This window comes from Trichechus manatus, unplaced genomic scaffold (assembly GCF_000243295.1).
Source record: "Trichechus manatus latirostris isolate Lorelei unplaced genomic scaffold, TriManLat1.0 scaffold00094, whole genome shotgun sequence".
Lineage (NCBI taxonomy): Eukaryota > Metazoa > Chordata > Mammalia > Sirenia > Trichechidae > Trichechus > Trichechus manatus.
In genome coordinates, this window is record NW_004444030.1 from 4,246,125 (window position 1) to 4,267,736 (window position 21,612).

The 21,612-nt window shown below is 38.2% G+C and overlaps 1 protein-coding gene across 1 annotated transcript in view; it reads left to right on the top strand.

The window, feature by feature from the left end:
- Positions 1-21,612, top strand: part of DDX10 (DEAD-box helicase 10) — a 305,324-nt gene that overhangs the window by 25,549 nt on the left and 258,163 nt on the right. Inside the window, exon 9 of the mRNA XM_004382479.2 lies at positions 5,154-5,238. Coding sequence (XP_004382536.2) covers positions 5,154-5,238 — 85 coding nt within the window. The remainder of the gene's footprint in view (positions 1-5,153; positions 5,239-21,612) is intronic.

Sequence of the window (21,612 nt, forward strand, 5' to 3'; positions counted from 1 at the left end):
AAGGGTCAGATTACTTTATTTTAATTAAAAAAAAAATACCAGCCACTCAGAATAAACAGATATTAATATTAAATAGTCTTTGGATTTTTTTTTTTAAAGGAATCAAACATTAATAGGTACAGTTGAGATCATATTTATGCCCTGTCCCATTTCACTCTCTTCTTCTGCAGGCACAGTTGCTATCAGCTATTTAGTGTGTATCCTTTTAATTGAGGATTCTTCACCTCTAGTTCAGAGAACCCATGAATTCAGGGGGTCTGTAAATTTGGATGGGAAAAATTATGTATTGTCACTAACCTTTAAGTGAAATTTAGCTTTTCTTTTTTAAAATAATTTATTTTGCTCTTGTTGAGAATATGTACACCAGTTCAACAGTTTCTACATGTACAATTAAGTGGCATTGATTACATTCTCCAAGTTGTGCAACCATTCTCACCCTCCTTTTCTGAGTTGGTCCTCTCCCATTAACATAAACTCATTGCCCTCTAAGGTTCCTGTTTTCGTCTTTCAGGTTGCTGTTTTCAATTTGATCCCATAAAGATAGTTCTTAAAAGAGCATAATGTTCAAGGCAGACATTCTTTACTAGTTAAGCTAAACTGTTGTTTGGTTTTAAGGAGACTTCAGGGGATATGTTTGGTTTAAGGTTTAAAGATTGTTTTAGGGGTTCATCCAGCCTCCATTGAAATTTAGCTTTTTCTTCAGTTATGAGTGTAAGTAACAAACCACCATATGGTAGTCCCCTTTTATCCATGGGGGATACGTTCCAAGATTCCCATGGATGCCTGAAACCACAGATAGTACCTAACCCTATGTATACTATGTTTTATCCTGCACATGCATACCTAGGATAAAGTTTGATTTATAAATTAGGCACAATAAGTGATTAACAACGATAACTAATAATAAAATAGAGCAGTTATAACTATATAGTGTAATAAAAGTTATGTGAACGTGGTCCCCAAGCGGGATGGAGTGGTGTGGCATGAGATTTCTTCACACTACTAATGTAACATTTTTGGACCAGGGTGGACTGAATAATTGAAGCCACTTTGGAAAGCAAAACTGCAGATAAGGGGGGACTGCTGTAATATTGGTACTACTTGTGACTTTGTCTCCACTTGCAGTCAGATATTTTCATATTACATTATGGTTTTGATGCAAGTGTCCTGAAATATTGTTTACATTCAATAGTATTTTGATATGGTGCTTATTAGACCCACAACTAGATCATGCTATTTAATGTGTTAGTAAACAAGCATATACATTACTATATGAGACATTCATTGAAAAGATTGCTATCTGTATTTCATATTTTTCTTTTGTAATTCTGTGTATTGTATACATTTAAAAACATTATTCTGGGAAGGGATTCATAGGCTTCACCTATGGCATAAAAAATGTTAAGAACTTCTGTTCTAGTTAGATAAGTTTATTCCATGTGAATGTATCTGTATACAACGTATAGTATTATCTTGCATGTTTTAAACATCTAAATAAATGATATCCTTGTATATATTAGTCTATGACTTGCCCTTTGAAGTCTTCCCATGTTGATATATAAAGATCCAATTGATTTACTTAGACTTTCCCATAGTATGAATTTATTTATCTACTTATTTATCAGTTCCCATTTTAATGGATATTTAAATTGTTTTCAGTTTTCCTGTCTGTTCCAAAAATTCTTCAGTGCATATTCTGAAACTCTCTTATGTATATGTCCAAGAATTTCTTTAGGGTATACTAGTATCTTTTTTTTTTAAACTTTTATTTTTCTAGTTAAGTTTATTTTTAATAAACTATACAGGCACATGGTTAAAAAAGTTAGTTTTAATGAAACATGGCAGGACTTGCTCTACCCTTCTTTGTTCTCCAGAAGCAGCTACTAAGAAGTCTTATTTTTAGCTCCATATTTCAAAGTTAAATTCTTAAATTGCCATTTCTTAATTTATCAAGGTTAGACATTATCTAATGAGTTCGTTTTAGGATAGTTGAGGATTTACCTCTCTAACTACAACCCCTTTAACCACTACCTCTCTTCTGCTACCCCCATCCTTTCAATAAAGTTATATCATGATTTTGTTTAAACGAAATTCAGTATTGACATTATTTTGACTATGTAATTATTGTTTGCTGCTGAGAGAAGATACATGTGAAGATTGTTTCCTTTCTTGCACTTTTTTTTGTGTTTTACTCTGAGTTAAATTGCCTTGTTATAAATTTTTTATCTAAGACTGACCTACCTTCCTTCTTCCCTCCCTCCCTCCCTCCTTTCCTTCCTATTTACTTTTCTTCTTTTCTCTTTCTAGAAGAAATGTTTCACCTCTTTGATTAATCTTGTAATTTTCCTATTTTTTTTTTCTCACCTGTTGTCCATCTCTTTGTCTTCTTGTTCTTCTTGGGATATATATATTTTTAAGATAATTTATTTTATTTTTGTTGTTGAGGATGTACACAGCAGAACATAAACCAGTTCAGCAATTTCTACATGTACAATTCAGTGACACTGATTACATTCTTTGAATTGTGCAACCATTCTCACCTTCCTTTTCCAAATTGTCCCTCCCTCATTAACATAAATTCACCGCCCACTAAGCATCCTATCTAATCTTTCTAGTTGCTGTTGTTAATTTGCTCCCATGTAGATAGTTCTCTTAAAGAGCCTAATGTCTTAGAGCATTTTTTTTTGAGAAATTTTCATGAGTTTGCTCCTTTCTTCTCCAAAGTGATCCTGTCTTATGGACATTGATTTAATCAACTGTCAGTTAAAGTGGGGAATCATACAAGATGATGTATGTGTACTTTAAACTATATTTAACTTAATGTATAAATACACATTTATTCATCACTCTTTTTTTTATTTTTGTTCTTTATTGTACTTTAGATGAAGGTTTACAGAACAAATAGTTTCTCATTAAACAGTTAGTACACATTGTTTTAGACAATGGTTAACAACCCCATGACATGTCAATACTCTCCCTTCTCGACCTTGGGTTCCCTATTACCAGCTTTCCTGTTCCCTCCTGCCTTCTAGTCCTTGTCCCTGGACTGTTGGGCCCCATTAGTCTCGTTTTGTTTTTTGGGGCTGTCTAATCTTTGGCTGAAGGGTGAACCTCAGGAGTGACTTCATTACTGAGCTAAAAGGGTGTCTGAGAGCCATACTCTCGAGGTTTCTCCAGTCTCTGTCAGGCCAGTAAGTCTCGTCTTTGTTTGTGAGTTAAAATTTTGTTCTACATTTTTCTCCAGCTCTGTCCGGGACCCTCTGTTGTGATTCCTGTCAGAGCAGTCAGTGGTGGTAGCCGGGCACCATCTAGTTGTACTGGACTCAGGCTGGTGGAGTCGATGGAAGTTGTGGTCTATTAGTTTTTGGACTAATCTTTCCCTTGTATCTTGTTTTCTTCATTCTGTCTTGTTCTTCTTGGGATATTTTTTGATGTTATAGTTACAACTTTCCTGTTAAAGTTTCAATTTTTAAGTTCCAAGAGCTTTTTCTTGTTCTTTTGCACAGCCTCTTTGTCATGTTTGATGGATGCATTGTTTCTTTTCTTTTTGACGATGTTTTCCATTTGTTTTCTGAGTTATCTTCTCCCACATTGTTTCTGTTTCCGCTGAGTTCCATTTTTACTCTTTATATTGTCTCTGTTTTTCATATTTGAGGCTTTTCTCAAATGTCTGCAGTGGGGTGTCATTTTATATTTATGAGACACCAAAAAGGTTATTTCAAGTAATTGGTACATGAATGAGACTTACTGACTGCTGGTCATTGTAAGGAGGTTTGGACCGAGTTGATCATTTTGTGAGGGGCTCTAACGTCCAAGTCTTTTCTCTTTGAACATTCAGTTTCTCCAGAGAATACTTTGATCTTATGAGCAGAGGGATTAAGTTTGCTGCTGCCTTTCTGGGAGCCTAGCAAGGAAGTCAAGGAGCCCCCGTGATGCAAACGGTTAAGTGTTCAGCTGCTTTCAACACGGAAAGGTTGGCAGTTTGAACCCTCCTAGTGGCTCCACAGGCGAAAGACCTAGTAATCTGCTTCCGTAAAGATTGCAGCCAAGAAAACCCTATGGGGGCAGTTCTACTTTGTCACATGGGTCACTATGAGTCGGAATCGACTCGATGACACCTAACAACAACAGGGGCAAGGAAGTCCCCTTGGGGGTCTCTCAGTCAGCCTGCAGACTCTCACTCAGTACCCCTGTTTTCATCCTGGCTGTGGTGTCCCTGCCTTCCACTCTGGTATCTCAGCATCTGAAGCTTCTCTCTGGGATAAGACTTTTGGTCTCTGTCAGGATACCCAAATGTACAGGATTTAACAACGGGGACCTGAAAATCCAACTGCTGCTTTCAGCTTTTCTTTTCACAGCCCCAAACATGCCCCTGCCTCTGAGGAACCTGGTTGCTTCAAATTGAGAAAGACAGAGAGAGGTTCTTAATATCTCTGTTCTGTTCCCCCCACCCCCCACTAAAATTTAAGCTCTTTGAATAGATTGTATGACTTAGTGATAGTTTTGATGCTCATAAGTATCATTATCTTCCAATATATATTTTTTGGGTGCTCAGCCCTTTTTTTCTGTGGTAAAAATTGATCTGAAACCCTTGCAGCAAAATCCATAAATGATTAAAGGTAGTTCTTTTAAGGAGATGAGAGTAGGATTCTCTGGAAATAAATGGAGACTGCAGTCCCCAGAAATATGTGTGGACTAACTGTTGCTAAGCAGTGGCGGGGGCGGGGGGGAACTGGAAAGAAATCATGAGTTTGAATGGAGATGGGAGTAGCAGGAAAAGCAAACCTTCATTTAAATTTAGAAGCCAGTTTTATACTTCACATGGAGCCCATGAGAAGTGGTTCTTCTGGGTTATTAAATAAAAATCAGAGTATTTCATTATCTGACACAAAGCAATCCGTCTCCTGTGTGTCAGATCTGAAGTAATCTTCACATTTAGATACTGTCATTAATTTTAGTTCACTTTGCCAAAGGACAGAAGTGTTTATTATCTCTTGGTACATGCAATTAATTTTATTCTTAATAGAGTTCACAGATGGTATCTATCAGTTTGTTGTGACTGAAAGCCCTGGTGAGCATGGCTGTAAAATAAAAATAGTGCAGCAGGGCAGATCCTGAAGCTGATTTCTTAACTTGACATTCATTTTGTACAGATTTCCCAGCTGTGAATTGGGTTCTTCAGTTTGACTGTCCAGAAGATGCCAACACGTACATTCACAGAGCGGGTAGAACTGCCAGGTAAGTATCCTGGCCCACTTTGCTTTTGGTGCTACTTAAATAACAAAGTCTGTGTCCCCACCCGCAGGCAAAGAATGGAAGAATTCAGGTGAGTGAGTGCTGGTTTGGCATTTTCTGGTGTGGGTTGATAGCAATTTGACAGCTATTGTAAGTCATTATGGCCAGCATTTGATGATGAGTGCTGAGAAAAATCCTTGAAAATCGTAAGAACATTATTGTAACCTTTTGTTTTAACTTTCTTCCCTTACTAAACTTCTCACCAGAACTGCTCACCGAGCATCATCTAATCAAATCCGAATGACCCCTCAGCAAAGCATAGCACTGTTATCCATATTTTCAGATGAAGAAACTGAATGTCACAGTGGTTAAAGAATTTGTTCGATAATCCACTGAACAAATCTTGAACCTAGGCAGTGTGAGTCCTCTAGTTTAGATCTTGTGGTCTTAACTTCTTTGCTGACTAGGTGCTAATAAGAGGCAAGTTGGTTTTGTATCGGAGATTTTTCTTTTCTGTTTTTCTAGTGCAGGAGTTAAAGGTACTGCTGGAGGCTAGTCTCAGATATGTCCTCTTCTTTCTATGCCACTCCCTGCCAATAAAAGCACCCCATATTCGCCCAAAGAGTCATTGGTAGTTCAGTGGTAAAATTGTCGCCTGCCATGTGGGAGACCCAGGTTCATTTCCCATCCTCCCATCTATCAGTGGAGGCTCGCATGTTGCTATGATGCTGACGAGGTTTCAGCAGAGCTTCCACGCTAAGACAGACTAGGAAGAAAGGCCTGGTGATCTACTTCTGAAAATCAGCCAGTGAAAACCCTATTGATCATGATGGTCTGATCCACAAATGGTGATGGGAATGGTGCAGGATTGGGCAGCATGTCATTTCGTTGTGCATGGGGTTGCCATGAGTCAGGGACCGACTTGATGGCAGCTAACAAGAAGAAAAACGTATTTGCCCAAGAGCTGTGGGGAAATTGCTGTCTGAAAAAGGAAATAGCAAAATCATAGTCATTTGGGACTAAATGGCACAGAATGGTGTCTGAATGAATAAAAGGATAATAAGCTTTTTCATTGCTGTTGAGGTTGCATTTTGATGTTTAAAGAATGATAGAATCTATGTAGTGTGTATTTCTATGTGCTAGGCATTGATGCTAGGTGCTAGACGGTATAGCTTAGTTATAAAGACACTGGACTGGGGAACTTTAATTTTAAGCTGTGCAAAAGAGTTAACATAGCTGGCCTAAGATTGCTATCCTTATGAAGGCCTGCTTTGAAGGCTGGAGTCTGGGAACTTGGCTGGGAAACAATTCCCTATGCTGATATAAATTTTCCCTAAATGATATGGGTAACTCACTGTACCTGGAGTGTGTAAACAACAGCTGCATTCGTTCTGGGAATCTGGAATTTTGGTACATGTTAGGTAAAGGTTGCCTACCTGACAACCCCTAATAAAACGTTGGGTGCTGAGTTTCTAATGGGCTTTCCTGGGCAGAAACATTGCGCACATGTTGCTGCATTTTCGTTGCTGGGGTAAGAGTGTGCTTTGTGTGATAAGGGAGGGACAGACTTGCACATGGATTGCTCCGGACTCTACCTTTGTCTTTTCCCCTTATGGTCTGGCTATGAATTATTTCTACATTGCTGTAATAAATCTTAGCCATGAGTACAACTATATACTGATTACCTTGAGTCCTTCTAGTGAATCTATGAATGTGGAGGTGGTCTTGGGGACTCCTGACCCATATACTTCTTAGTCCTACTGCCCTCAGGATGTCATTTCTTGGCCTGAGTGTCCTCAGCTTTAAAACGAGAGACATTGATCTAGAGGTAATTGATAAGTTATCTACCAGCTCTAAAATTCTCTGGAATATATATATATTTTATCCTTTGGGTATATGTTTCTTCTTTTCCACTGTAATTTTTAAGAGAAGAGTTTATTTCCCGCTTAACTGCCTTTCTACTGCCTTTCCACTCCCTTATGCCCTGGCAAGTAACTGGCCTTCCCTTTTGCTAGCTTAGAATTAAGGGTTTGTCTCTTAGTCATTACCTGAGGTAGGCAAGATTTTCTTTTAATATTTTATGTGTGCAAAGACTTTTCAAAGCCTTCCCATATCATATTGTTGCTCAGCATAGCCATGAGTAAGATAAAACACACATAACTCAGTGTGACTTTGGGGTTCAGCATGATAGAGGGGATATGACCTTTTGTTCAGTGAAATATTAAGTTCAAGTAACAACTAGGTAAGGAGTCCTGGTGGCACAGCAGTTAAGTGCTTGAGCGATAACAGAAGGTTGGCGATTTGAACCCACGTCCGCGGAAGAAAAACCTGGCAGTCTGCTTCCATAAAGATTACAGCTGAGAAAACCCTATGGGGCAGTTCTCCTCTGTGACTTGAGGTATCCATGAGTTGAAATTGACTTGACGGCACCTGACAACCACAAGAACTAGATGACTTCTGTACTGTTTTTTTTTTTTTTTTTTTTTTTTTTTTTTATTGTACTTTAGGTGAAGGTTTACAGAACAAATAGTTTCTCATTAAACAGTCAGTACGCCTCCTTAAGACTGAATTGTATCAAGTAAATTCAATGTGAAATAAGTATTTGTTTTATTTATGTTAATATTTAAACTTGTTTCTTATGCTGTTTTAAGGGCATTTTTAAAAAGACCTTAAACTAGATTATCCTGGACGTCATCTCTTCTCCATTCATTTTCCTTATCAGGGTTTATGGAACTTCCTCAATTTGTGGGTGGTAGCTTTTAGATTAAATTTGGAAAAATTTCAGCCTGCATTTCTTCAGTTATTTTCTATGCCTCGCATTTTCCTCTCTTTCAGAAACTCCGGTTACATGTATGTTTGATTACTTGATTTCTCCCATAGGTCATTGAGGCTCTGTTCATTTCTTCCCTATCTTTTTTCTTTCTGTGCTTCAATTTAGATGATTTCTATTGATTTGTCTTCAAGGTCACTGATCCTTTCTTGTATCCAGTCTCATCCTGTGGATTTTTTATTTCTCAGTTCTGGGATTTACTTCTGGTTCTTTAAATTTTGCTGGAAATTGTCTTTTTGCTCATTGTATCCATCTTTAATTGTTGATATTTAAAAAAGCGTATTTAGCAGAGTTACTTTAAAGTCCTTGTCTGATAATTCCAACACCTGACTTGTCTATGGGTCTGTTCTATTGACTGCTTTTTCTCTTGTCTATGAATCCGATTTTTCTGCTTCTTTGCACAATGTATATATTTTTTTAATTTGCTGGATATTGTGTCTGAAAGAATAGTTGAAGCTGAAGTAGATAATGTATTTTATTTCTTTCTTTTGCTCTCCCTCACTGCGTCCCATCCATCCATCTGTCCATCCATCCGTCCGCCCATCCATCCATCCATCCAGAGGGAGAGTGCTTTTTCCTCTTTGAGGCAGCTAGGGTGATGAGCTTTTCAGTTTGATTCAATCAGGAGTTGGTTTGTGGTGGGGTTGTAGCTTTACCTCCTCTAGTACAGGGTTTTTCAACCTTGGTGCTGTTTTGGGCCAGCTAATTATTTGTTGTTAAGGGGCTGTCCCGTGCATTTGTAGGATGTTTAGCAGCATTTCTGGCCTGTACCCACTAGATGCCAGTAGCACCCCCCAAGTTGTAACAGCCAAAAATGTCTCCAGACATTGCCAAATGACTCCTGAGGGGCAAAATTGCCCTCTGTTGAGAACCACTGCTCTAATTGTTGTTAGTTGCTGTGGAGTGGATTTCCACTCATGGGGTCCTTTTGGATTCTAAGAACTGCTTTAACAACCTATTAAGGTTAGAAAACCAGGAGCCTAAGGAAATCTCTTTTCTTTTTCAACCTAGCCACCAACTTCTGTGTAGCCACAGAGTTGGTATATTTGCTCTTACCACAAGTTGATTTAAGATTAGATTAAACGCTTTGGTTAGACTCAACCTCTGTCTTCAAAGGCTCTGAGGTTGAGATCAAGCCTCTCTCTTGAGGGTGGCTTGGCACTAAACATTCCAAGATCATTAGACCTTGATATCTTAGGCTACAAGACAGGGAAACTAAGAAATTGGGAGATATCTTTCCAGCCCTGTTCTCAGCCTCTGCTTTCTCAACAAAATTTCCTTGTAAGAGAATTACTTGGTGGAAATATTTTTGCTTTGGAGTCCGTAGATTTAAATCTTACACATGTGCTCATGGGTTCCTCACAAGTTTGACAGATGTTTTACCTCATCCAAGCAGACCATACTTCTTTGGCAGGGTTACTCTTCTGCTCAACTCTCTGGTTTAGCAAGTGGCCCAGATATGAAAGAGTCCTCTACGTGTTGTTTATCTAGGAATGCCCTCTGTAGTTTAGTACTTTCAGATTTCTTTGTCTCCATAGATCTCCATGACATTAAAGAAAAGTATGATTTTGTTTGCTTGTCAGGCAATTTTTTTTGTTTGTTTCAGTTGAAGTGAAGGTTTTTCATGTCCTTCTACATCCTAATCAGAAGTAGAACTCTTCTTTCCTTTTCATGTTTTAATTTTCCTAAAAGGTATTTAAACATATGTTGATTGATTCAGATTCGTCTAGTGGGCCATCTTCAAACATGGACTGTCATAAGAATGTACTCATTTAAATTGCATGCATTTATTTTGATCAGCATGAAGGAAGAGAGAGAAGTGTAAATTAACGAAAGATAAAATTATTTTAAAATCAGATTTATGTACTGGAAGGTTAAAAGCAAGTCTTTTTACTGCAGCTCATTATATTGTTATACGGTATTTTGAACAAGCAGTAGAGTTAGAACTGAGTTGTGTGTGCGTTCAGAGAAAATTGCCTTTAGCATGATAACCTTTTGATTTCTTTTGGGATCTAAGTGAAATGAGACACGGGTAGAACAGCAGCCTTGTTTTTCATTTTATATATAGGTGCATGGTGCATCAGTGGTCTTTAATGTATGGGTACATGATTGATTTGTCTTTCATTTCGAGATATTCTGAGAATCATTAGTGGTGGTTGGTAGACTGAACGTTTCTCCACTGATTTATTCTCCTCAGTAAAAGTATACCAAAACCAAACCCAGTGCCGTCCAGTTGATTCTGACTCATAGGGACTCCACAGGGTTTCCAAGGCGGTAAATCTCTATGGAAGCAGACTACCACATCTTTCTCCCGTGGAGCCACTGGTGGTTTAGAACTGCCGACCTTTCGGTTAGCAGTCGATTGCTTTAACCACTGTGCCACCAGGGCTCCTTCAGTAAACGTATAGTAGCTATAAATTTGTGCACCCATGTGTAGTAGGGATGAGTTTGTGCACCCATGTGCACATTTGCATTTTATGGTCCTGTGGACCTCTGGAGAGGTGAGGTTGGATATAATGTCTTACTGGTGTATTGGACTAGCGGCTTGCAGGCTTTTAGCTGTACCAATGGTGTGGACATAGAGATGGCAAACTGATTCCTTTAGAAAATGCATGTAGTTGTATTTTTTTATTACTCTTCTTATATGAAGATTATTGGATAGCTTACTATTTCTGAATAAGGTCCAAGAAGGGGAATTATTTCAGGGTATTTTTTTCCTGGAGAAATTATTGAAAATCTTACATAGTTGAACATGCCATGGTGAGCATTAAATTGGGTCTTAATGACTGTGGAGATGAAAAGGGGTTGAAACAACATCATTGATTGTGTCTGAAGAGAGTGAATACTAATTTGAAAAATTGTTTTAATGCAATTTCTAATGTGATCATTAATTTTTAAAGTACGAGTCTGTTTGACCCTTTGTAACCAATTAAATATATTTTAATTGACTATTTTAAATGTATAGTCAATGGAAATATGGTTTAGCATATGTAGTGCTTATTTTTTCCCTGGCAATTTAATGAAAACATAACCAAATTGCAGTTTTAAAGTTACCATTAATGGGCTTAGAGATACTTAGAAAGTTTCGTGGGCCATGAGACTGGATAATTGAATTGAATAAAGGCTAAATTAAAATTTGAAACTAATTACAATCCTGTGTATTATGCTGTAATTAAAACCAGGTTGCCAGATAGTGTTTGTGTTTGGAATTGAACTATAATAGATGAATATAGAAAAATGAACTCACTGTTCTGTGGCAAAACAGCTAAGGTTTGGAGAATCAAGTTTTTTTCCTTTCTATATTGTGGCTAAATGAAAATAATAAGGGTGATTCATATATTTGTTGCCTTGAAGCACTTACTCTGTTTTACCTTTTCACTTGTCTAAAATTCTTTTGATCAATAGTAACTGAAAAAAAATTGTCTATTTTCCTTTTTGCATCAGTTTTACCAATTTTTATTTAACCTTTTTTATTGCATTTTAGATGAAGGTTTACTGAGCAAACTAGTTTCTCATTAAACAATTAATACACATGTTGTTTTGTGACACTGGTTGCCAACTTCATGACATGTCAACACTCTCCCCTTCTCAACCTTGGGTTCCTCATTACCTGCTTTCCTTTGCTCTCCTACCTTCTCGTCCTTCCCTCTGAGCTGGTGTGCCCATTTAGTCGTGTTGAGTTTTGTTTTATGGGCCTGTCTAATCTTTGGCTGAAGGGTGAATCTCAGGAGTGACTTCAGTACTGAGGTAAAAGGGTGTCTGGGTGCCATACTCTTGGGGTTTAATCCAGTCTCTGTCAGACTAGTAAGTCTGGTGTTTTTTTGTCAATTAGAACCTTGTTCTACATTTTTCTACAGCTCTGTCCAGGACCCTCAATTGTGATCCTGTGAGAGTAATCGGTGGTGGTAGCCGGGCACCATCTAGTTGTGCTGGACTCACTGTGGTGGAGGTGGTGGTAGTAGAGGTCCATTAGTCCTTTGGACTAATCTTTCCCTTGTGTTTTTGGTTTTCTTCATTCTCCCTTGCTCCAGATGGGATGGGACCAGTGGAGTATCTTAGATGGCTGCTCACAAGCTTTTAAGACCCCAAACACTACTCACCAAAGTAGAATGTAGAACATTTTCTTTATAAACTATGTTATGCCAATTGAGCTAGATGTCCCCTGAGACCATGGGTCCCAGCCCTCAGCCCACTAATTTGGTCCCGCAGGGAATTTGGATGTGTCTATGAAGCTTCCATAACCTTGTCTTGGTCAAATTTTGCTGATTTCCCCAGTATTGTATGCTGTCTTCCCTTCATCAGAGTTACCGCTTATCTACTGTCTAGTTACTGTTTTTCTTTCCCCACTCCTCCCCTCCCTAGTAAATATCAAAGATTGTTTCTGTGTGTAAACCTTTTCATGAGTTTTTATAATCGTGGTCTCAAACAGTATTTGTCCTTTTGTGATTGACTTATTTCACTCAGCATAATGCCGTCCAGATTCATCCATGTTGTGAGATGTTTCGCAGATTCATTGTTGTGCTTTATCCTTGTGTGGTATTCCATTGTGTGTATGTACCATGGTTTGTTCATTTATCTGTTGATGGACACTTAGGTTGTTTCCATGTTGTTGCTATTGTGAATAATGCTGCAACGAACATAGGTATGCATGTATCTATTCGTGTGGCGACTCTTACTTCTCTAGGATATTCCTAGGAGTGGGGTTGCTGGATTGTATGGTATTTCTATTTCTAGCTTTTTTAGGAAGAGCCATATCGTTTTCCCAAATGGTTGTACCATTTTGCATTCCCACCAGCAGTGCATAAGAGTTCCAGTCTTCCCGTAGCCTCTCCAACATTTGTTATTTTCTGTTTTTTTGATTTGTGCCAGTAATGTTGGGGTGAGATGATATCTCATTGTAGTTTTGATTTGCGTTTCTCTAATGGCTAGTGCATCTTGAGCATTTCGTCCTGTGTGTTAGCTGCCTGAATGTCTTCTTTGGTGAAGTGTCTTTGTATCCTTTGCCCTTTTTTTAATTGGGTTACTTGTCTCTTTGTTGTAGAGGTGTTGGATTTTCCTATAGATTTTAGAGATAGACTGTAGTCTTGATTTGTCATAGGCAAAAGTTTTTTTCCCGGTCTGTAGGTTCTCTTGTTACTCTTTTGGTGATGTCTTTTGATGAGCGTTTAAGTGTTGAATTTTTAGAAAATCCCAGTTACCTAGCTTATCTTCTGGTGTTTGTGTATTGTTGGTTATGGTTTGTTTGCTACTTATGCCGTGTATTAGGGCCTGTAGCGTTGACCCTAGTTTTTCTTCTGTGGTCCTTTCCCTTTATTTTCTTTAATCATCTACACCCCCTTTAATGAAATGAGCTCCTTTAGAGACATGGGGAGTGAGAGGTTAAGAGGTACTTTACCTCAAGTGGTTTGGCCTTTGTCCCTGGCCTCTGTGAAACAACCCTTGGAGTAGTTGGGCTCTGTTGGCCACACCTGAGGGTTTGTAGTACTATGTGGGAGCTGGTCTGGGAGCCCACCTGATAACCAACAACAAGTTTGTAAGCTGGCTGATAAAAACCCGAAACGCTGAAGCTCAAAGCAGCTTCCTGAGGGAGAGAATCCTTGAAGGAGAGCTTTCTGGGCAAGGGATGAGCTCTCTGCTTTAGAAATCTTTCCAAGCCTTGTGAGAGTGCCTCTTCATGTTGCTCTTGAGTTACTCTAGATTGTATCCTGTTATTCCTGCCTGTTTGTATCCGGAGTTACATGCTTTACCCTAATCATACAACTGTAAGTACAGTCTGTGAATTTTGTGTGACATTGTAGCAAATTACCAAACTCAGTAGGGAAATAGGAATGAAGGGGAGGGAGGGCTAGAGACTAACAATATTAGTATCTAACAATGAAGAAGTTAGAGACTGGAGGTATTATTGACCTCTGCCTCTTAGGAACCATCATTGTGCTGACTTTTATGCATGAAATGATTCATTTAGGGAGAAAAACTCTTGGCCTACTCTTGTTTCCATGGGTCCATTTGGATGAGGATGGGAAACTTCCTTTAACTGAGGCAAGGGATATTATAGCTTTATAAAGCTGTATCCCGTGAATGCATTCAGCCACTTAAAAGGGCTTGCAGTTTTTGGTGCTTATGAAATGAAGCTCTTATAAAAATGCCCAAATGAAAATTGGCAGTGGAAAGTAGGCAAACATCAGATAATTCTGGTATTTTTTTTAACGCTTTTATTAAGGTAGTGTGGTGTGGGTGGAAGATGGGAGTGTACACTGTATATAACCCCCCCCCCCGCAGTGGGGGGTAAAATGATTTCAGCAATATTCCAACTCAGCCTTACTTGCTTTGCTGCATTTTGTGGATCTCACAGATTTTATTTGTGATTGAGGTAGCAGAATGTGGTTCCACTAGGGGACAGCAGAGGCCAAACCTTTGCATTATACATTCACTGGCAGCAGCAGTTTAGGTCTCAGCAACAGCAAATATTAAGATGGAAACTAGTTTAGAATTTCTAATGTTATAACTTGTGAAAAGTTCATGGTTTGTTTGTGGAAAATTCTTGTCCTTTATGGAATAGATAATGAGGCAAGTTCTTCTTTATTGTGTCTTTAATTGGTTTATAAATTGAAATGATAAAAGTGAAAAGACAATTTTTATGGACGTTAACTTACTGTGTATATCATAGATAGAAGATAGGAATAATTTTTGCTACTGAAAGTTCTCATTTTTTTAGCTTGGTTTTGTGAAGGGCTTATCTTCTTTTAGTTCCTCATAGAGAGAAGCTGATGCTCCCTTATAGGGCCCTCTGCCTTTGTCTGTTGGTAACTAGGATTTAAAGGTTTTATAACAGGGCAGAATCAGTTCTTTATTCCATTTTGAAGCAGTAAGGAGCTAGGGTAGAACATGGCCAGTATAGCTGTAGTGGTAGATAAGGGAGCTGATATTTCTCAGGGGTCTACTGTTTACCAGGCATTTCCCCTCGTGCTCTCCTACTGTGTTTTCTCAACGCAGCAGGCAGAGTGATCCTTTTAAAACGCAAGTCAGATCATGCGACTCCTCTGATGGCTTCCCATTTCAAGTGGAGTAAAAACCAATGACCTACTGAGCTCTGTACTATTCTCCACCATCCACCCCATTTCCTCTTATTTTACCCCTTGTTCTTTATGCTCCACACTGGTCTCCTTGCTGTTTCTTGTACATGCCAGGCATGTTTTTGCCTTGAGGCCTTTATATATTAGCTGTTTCTTCTGCAGAAATACTTTTTCCTTAAGTATCCACATTGCTGTCTTTCTTACCCTCCCATCATCCTCTCCTTACCCTGCTCTACTTTTTCTTTCTTTCCTAGCACTTATCACCTTCAAATATACTAGAGCATTTCCTTATTATTTTATTGTTTGTTTGTCTTTCTCATTAGAATGTAAACTCCACGAAGACAGGGATCTTTATCTGTCTGGTTCACTGATGTACCCTGAGTGCTTAGAATAGGGCCTCACACGTGGTGGACACTTGAGATAACATAGAGAATTGGATTTTTAGATCAGACTTCTGAATCAGAGGTCTTACCCAATATGTTAGTTATCTATTTCTTTGTAACAATTACTACACAATTGCATTTTTAGGCTTGACTGGGGTGTGGGAGGTGGATCTGTTTCCAGGCTTACTCAAGTGGTTGTTTGCAGGATTGTTTCCTTACTGGCTGTTGGCCAGAGGCATCCATAGAGGAGCTCACCACATGGCAGCTGGCTTCACCAGATGGAGCATAAAAAACTTGTTGCCGACGAGTCAGAATCGAGGGTAAATGAGAGTAAGATGGAAGCCACAGTGCCATTTGTGACCTAGTATTGGAAGTCACACTTCATCTTTCCTGCATTATCCTACTGATTACAAAGTCAGCCCTATTCAGTATGTGTAGGAGGGACTACACAAGGGTAATGAATACCAGGAGGCAGAGATTATTGGAAACCCTTTTACGAGCTGCCTGCCACAACCAGTATCACACTTTACTAATAATTTCAGTGGTAAAAGTAATCACAAGGTATAGGTGAAGCAGGGAGAGGTCTGAGACTTCCATTACAGCCATTGCCACAACTGGATGTGCTCTGCTCCAGACCAACATAGAAGTCTTTAAGTGATGTGTGCAGAATGTCACTTAAACATATGGGCCATTTGTATATGCAATTATGTAGCACCAGGAAGCCATAGATTGTAAACAAACCTGGTATATCCTGTTAAAAACATTTCATAGATAAGGCTCTTATGCAGCAAGTACCATGTTTATTTCCCAGGAGGTCTGTCAGTAGCATGTTTACAAGGAGATTTGACCTTATTACTTTTTCTTCCCTTCAAGGCATCCTGTACCCTAATTTGCCACAGGTACCTGTACAGGGGAAAAATGGATTTCTACCTAACCATTTACTTCCTAATATTCAGTAAATATTTGTTGAGTGAATAAATGAATGAACTTGTTTGGCCCTTAAATCAGCCTTATGGAGGAGATTTTCTTGTTAGGAAACTCTATCTCAGAGACTCTAAGGTAAAATGTTTCCAAGATTACTCAGTTCAGTAGGTACTGGGGCCAGGATTTATACTCAGGTTTTTCTGACTCTGAAACTCATGTTCTTGCCAGTGTGCCCAAAATCTAGCTGTTCTTATTAATGAATTCTAGTAGTTGCTGCTCCCATGCAGGATTTCCAGAGTGCATGAAAGCCAGGTACTTGGGGAAGGAAGGTAGATGTCTTTATTTAAATTTGCTACCATATGCTGTCATGAAGATGAACTAAAAATATATGCTTGTTCCTTCTTTGTTTATTTGGAGTATGAGAGACAAACGTCCTATAGTTGATCAAACACTTGCCTTAAAACTCAGGAAACTTAGTTTTAATTGGGCTGTGTCGCCTGATTGGCTGAGTACCTTTGGACCTCTCTAAATCTAATTTTCTTGTCTTCTAAAATGGGTTTAGTTGTAACTGTCAGTTGTTTCCTGAGTTTTCTTTTTACTACTATCTGTAAAATTTTTTATTCTTTTCTGGGAGTAGAGTTGGTAGGGTTTAATGATTTCTGCCCTTTCCATGTGAACGCCATAAATCCTTGTCCTTAATCAGTTTGTTAGAAGCTTTCTAGGCATTTCTGTCCATTTATTTTACGGTGAACTTCATTTGTCAAATTGTTGAACCTATCATGGTATCTCTGCTCTTATTTCTGAGGTCTCAGGCTGCAGATAATGTTTTTTTTTTCCCAGAATGTATCCCATTCTAGCGTTTTCATTTTTAAATCTAGTGTAGAATCTTCAGACATTCTGTAAGTTGGAGATACCTGTTTTCCTGGAATAAGCTCTCCTTTGTACCTACATTGTGCTGGAGGACCAGAACAGTTGGGCTCTGATTCCTTATTGCTGTCTTCCTGCATCTAAATGACTTGACTTCATTGTTCTCTCCACAGTGACATGACATTTGTGAGGATAATTGCCACAGGTAAGGCTGAAGTACAGGGAAAATAGAAGGAGATACAAGGAGGGAAGAAGAGAAAAGGACTATGTAATAGAAGTGTGTAACCAACAATTGTCTTCATTTCTCCACCTCTTGATTATACTTTTGTTGTGAACAATGACAAATATGTTAGTAGAATCTCAGTTGTAGAACTTTAGATCGAGAAGGTACTTAGATCAGCTAATTCAAATTATATTTATAAATATGAAAATATATAGAGATAATGTCATTTGTCTAAAGTTATACAGCTAATTAAACTGGGACTTGAATCCAAATGTAGTGTTTTATGTACTTATACAACCTGTAGTGGTTGGTTTGTGTTCATTCACTCAACAAATATTTATTAAGCAGCTCTTAGATACAAATGATACTAGAAGTACATGTCCTCAAATTTAATAATTCAGGATAAAGAAATACAAATACTGGTAGTATTAGGATAACCTCTCCTTTGTACCTACATTGTGTAGTAGGAGCAGAATAGTTGGACTCTGATTACTTAAATGAAGTAAAAATGTTAAATTTTTATTTTAAAAGTGTTAAATGAAGTAGAAGTGATACAAAAGATAGAGGCTTAATATAAAGTTTTTCGGTTTTTTAATATAAACTTTATTTCTTAGAGCAGTTCTATGTTTATTGAAAAATAGTGAAGAAAGTACAGAGTTCTCATATACTCCTTTCCCTCCTGTGGTATATTTATTATAATTGATGAACCAATATTGTTAAATTATTGTGAACTAAAGTCCATAGTTTACATTAGGGTTCACGGTTTGTATTGTACACTCCAAATGCATACTGTCGTGTGTCCACCATTACAGAATCCTACAGAATAGTTTCACTGCCCTAAAAATGCCCCATATTTCACTATTCATCCCTCCTCCCTCCCCCTGAGCCCCTGGCAACCACTGATCTTTTCACTCTCCCTGTAGTTTTGTTATATCCAGAATGCCGTATAGGTGGAATCATGCAGTATGTAGCTTTTTCAGATTGGCTTCTTTCATTGAGCAAAATGCATGTAAAGTTCCTCCACGTCCTTTTGTGAGTTGATAGCTCATTTCTTTTTATCACTGAATAATACTCCATTGTATGAATGTACCATGGTTCGTTTATGCATTTACCTGTTGAAGGACATCTTGTTTGCTTCCAATTTTGGGGGATTATGAATAAAGCTGCTGTAGACATTCATGTGCAGGTTTTTAAGTGGATATACATTTTCGTGTCAATTGGGTAAATACCTAGGAATGTGATTACTGGATCGTATGGTAAGGCTGTGTTTAGCTGTGTAAGAAACTACCAGACTGTCTTCCAAAGTGGCTGTGTCATTTTGCAGTCCCACCAGCAATGACTGAGAGTTCCTGTTACGCCATATCCTTGCCAGCGTTTGGTGGTGTTAGTGTTTTGGATGTTAGCCTTTCTAATAGGTGTGTAGTGATATCTTATTGTTGTTTTGATTTACAGTTCCCTAATGACATGATGTTGAGCATTTTTTCATATACTTATTTGCCATCTGTATATCTTTTCTGGTGAGGTATCTGTGCATATCTTTTGCCCATTTTGTAATTGAGTTGTTTTCTTAGTGTTGAGTTCTCAAGATTTCTTTGTGTATTTTGGATACATGTCCTTCATCAGATGTGTGTTCTGCAAATGTTCTCCCCCTTTTTGTGGCTTATCTTTTCATTCTTATAACGGTCTTTGGCGGAACAGAAGTTTTCAATTTTAATGACATCCAACTTGTCAGTTTTTTCTTTTATGGATCGTGCTTTCTGTGTTGGATCAAAAAAGTCATTACGAAACCCAAGATCACCTAGATATTCTCCTGTGTTACCTTCTAGAGGTTGTATAGTTTTGTATCTTACATTTAGGTCTATGATCCGTTTTGAGTTATTTTTTGTGAAAGATGTAAGTTTTGTGTCTAGATTCTTTTTTTTTTTTGTGCATATGGATGTCCATATGTTCCAGAACTGTTTGTTGAAAAGACTATCCTTTCTCCATGGAATTGCCTTTGCTCCTTTGTCAAAAATCAATTGACTCTTATTTGTGTGAGTCTGAGTCTTATTTCTGTGCTGTCAGTTCTGTTCCACTGATCTATTTGTTTATTCCTTTGTCAATACCACGTCTTAATCATCGTAACTTTATAGTGAGACTTGAAGTCAGATTAAAAAAATCCAAAAAACCTGTTGTTGCCGTCGAGTTGATTCCAACTCATGGCGACCCTATAGGACAGAGTAGAACTGCCCCATAGGATTTCCAAGGAGTGACTGGTGAATTCAAACTGCCAACCTTTTAGTTAGCAGCCAAGCTCTTAACCGCTGCGCCACCAGGGCTCCTAAAGTCAGAGAAACAAAAACCGAAAACCAAACCCATTGTTGTCGAGTCGATTGCGACTCATAGTGACCCTGTAGGACAGAGTAGAACTGCCCCATACAGTTTCTAAGGAGCAGCTGGTGGATTTGAATTGCTGACCTTTTTGGTTAGCAGCCGCAGCTCTTAACCACTACGCCACCAGGGTTTCCTGAAGTCAGATAGTGTCAGTCTTTTTACTTTTTTTTTTTATTGTACTTCAGGTGAAGGCTTACAGCACAAATAGTTTCTCATGAAACAGTAGTACACATATTGTTTTATGACATTGGTTAACAACCCCACAACATGTCAACCCAACTTCTCAACCTTTTTTTTTTGGTGAAAATACACATAGCCAAAGATACACCATTTCAAAAATTTCTACATGCACAGTTCAGTGACATTGACTACGCTCTTCCAATTGTGCTGCTATTCTCACTTTAGATGAAGGCTTACAGAACAAAATAGTTTCTCATTTTACAGTACACATGTTGCCCTATGACAATGATTAACAACCTCAGAACACATCAACACTATCCTCACTCAACCTTCGGTTCCCTATCACCAGCTTTCCTGTCCCCTTCTGCCTTCTGGCCCTTGTCCCTGGACTGCTGTACCTCATTAGTCCCATTTGGTTTTATGGGGCTCTCCACTCCCTGGCTGAACTTTACTTTTTTTTAAATAACTATTTTATTACAAAAGTAATGCTTATTCAATATACAACTTTTAGACAGCAATGAAAAAACAATGAAAATAAACCAAAACCCACCACCCACAAAAATTTTTTTCACACATGCGTGTGTATTATTTTAACTAAAAAATGCATTTATTTTAAATACACTCTTGTATCCTGGTTTGTAACCTGAATAACTAGGCTGAGAGAATTGAGGGCGGCTAGGCATCCGCGAACACTGCCAGATCATGGTACCACGATCATTGCAGCTGTGGATGAGCAAGGTTTAACTGACAGCTAGAGGATTCAGCTGGAATGGAGTTTATGTTTTGGAGAATCTGAATCTGAGTAGTTAAGGATTTAATGGTTCATGGGTAGATGGTGAATTATTACTAGAATGGCATGGCTTTTTTTCTCTCTCTCTCTGGCGATAGTTTGTTTCAAGATTATTTCAATGAAAGAATTACCATGTGAAGCCAGGCCAATGGTCTGGATCTCCTATATTAGCTGGTGATACTAGTGAGATTCAGGATGTGGACATAAGCTTCCTGATATCAGTTAAACAATCATAATCTGTTGAGAATGCTTGTTTCTGGAGGATATCCTGGTATAGTTGAAAAGCAATGGATTAGAAGTTGGACTTTAGTGGATTGGACTGTAGTCTGATGTAGAGTAGCTGGTTTTAGACCAATTACTTGACCTCTCAGGAACTTTATTATTTTTTAAAATTTGCTTTCTGTATCAGTTGCATAATTATCAATGCATCTTGATTGCATGTTTGATCAATTTCAGACTGCAGAAGTTGGTAAAAACCTTTAGTTTCTTCAACTTTGGTATTAGTGGTTGGTGCGAAAATTTGAATAATAGTCATATTAACTGGTCTTCCTTGTACACATATGAATATTATCACTGACAACGTTGTACTTCAGAATAGATCTTGAAATGTTCTTTTTGATGATGAATGTGATGCTATTCCTTTTCAATTTATCATTGGTGGCATAGTAGGCCATATGGTTGTCTGATTCAAAAAGGCCAATGCCAAGTCATTTCAGCTCATTAATGCCTAGGAT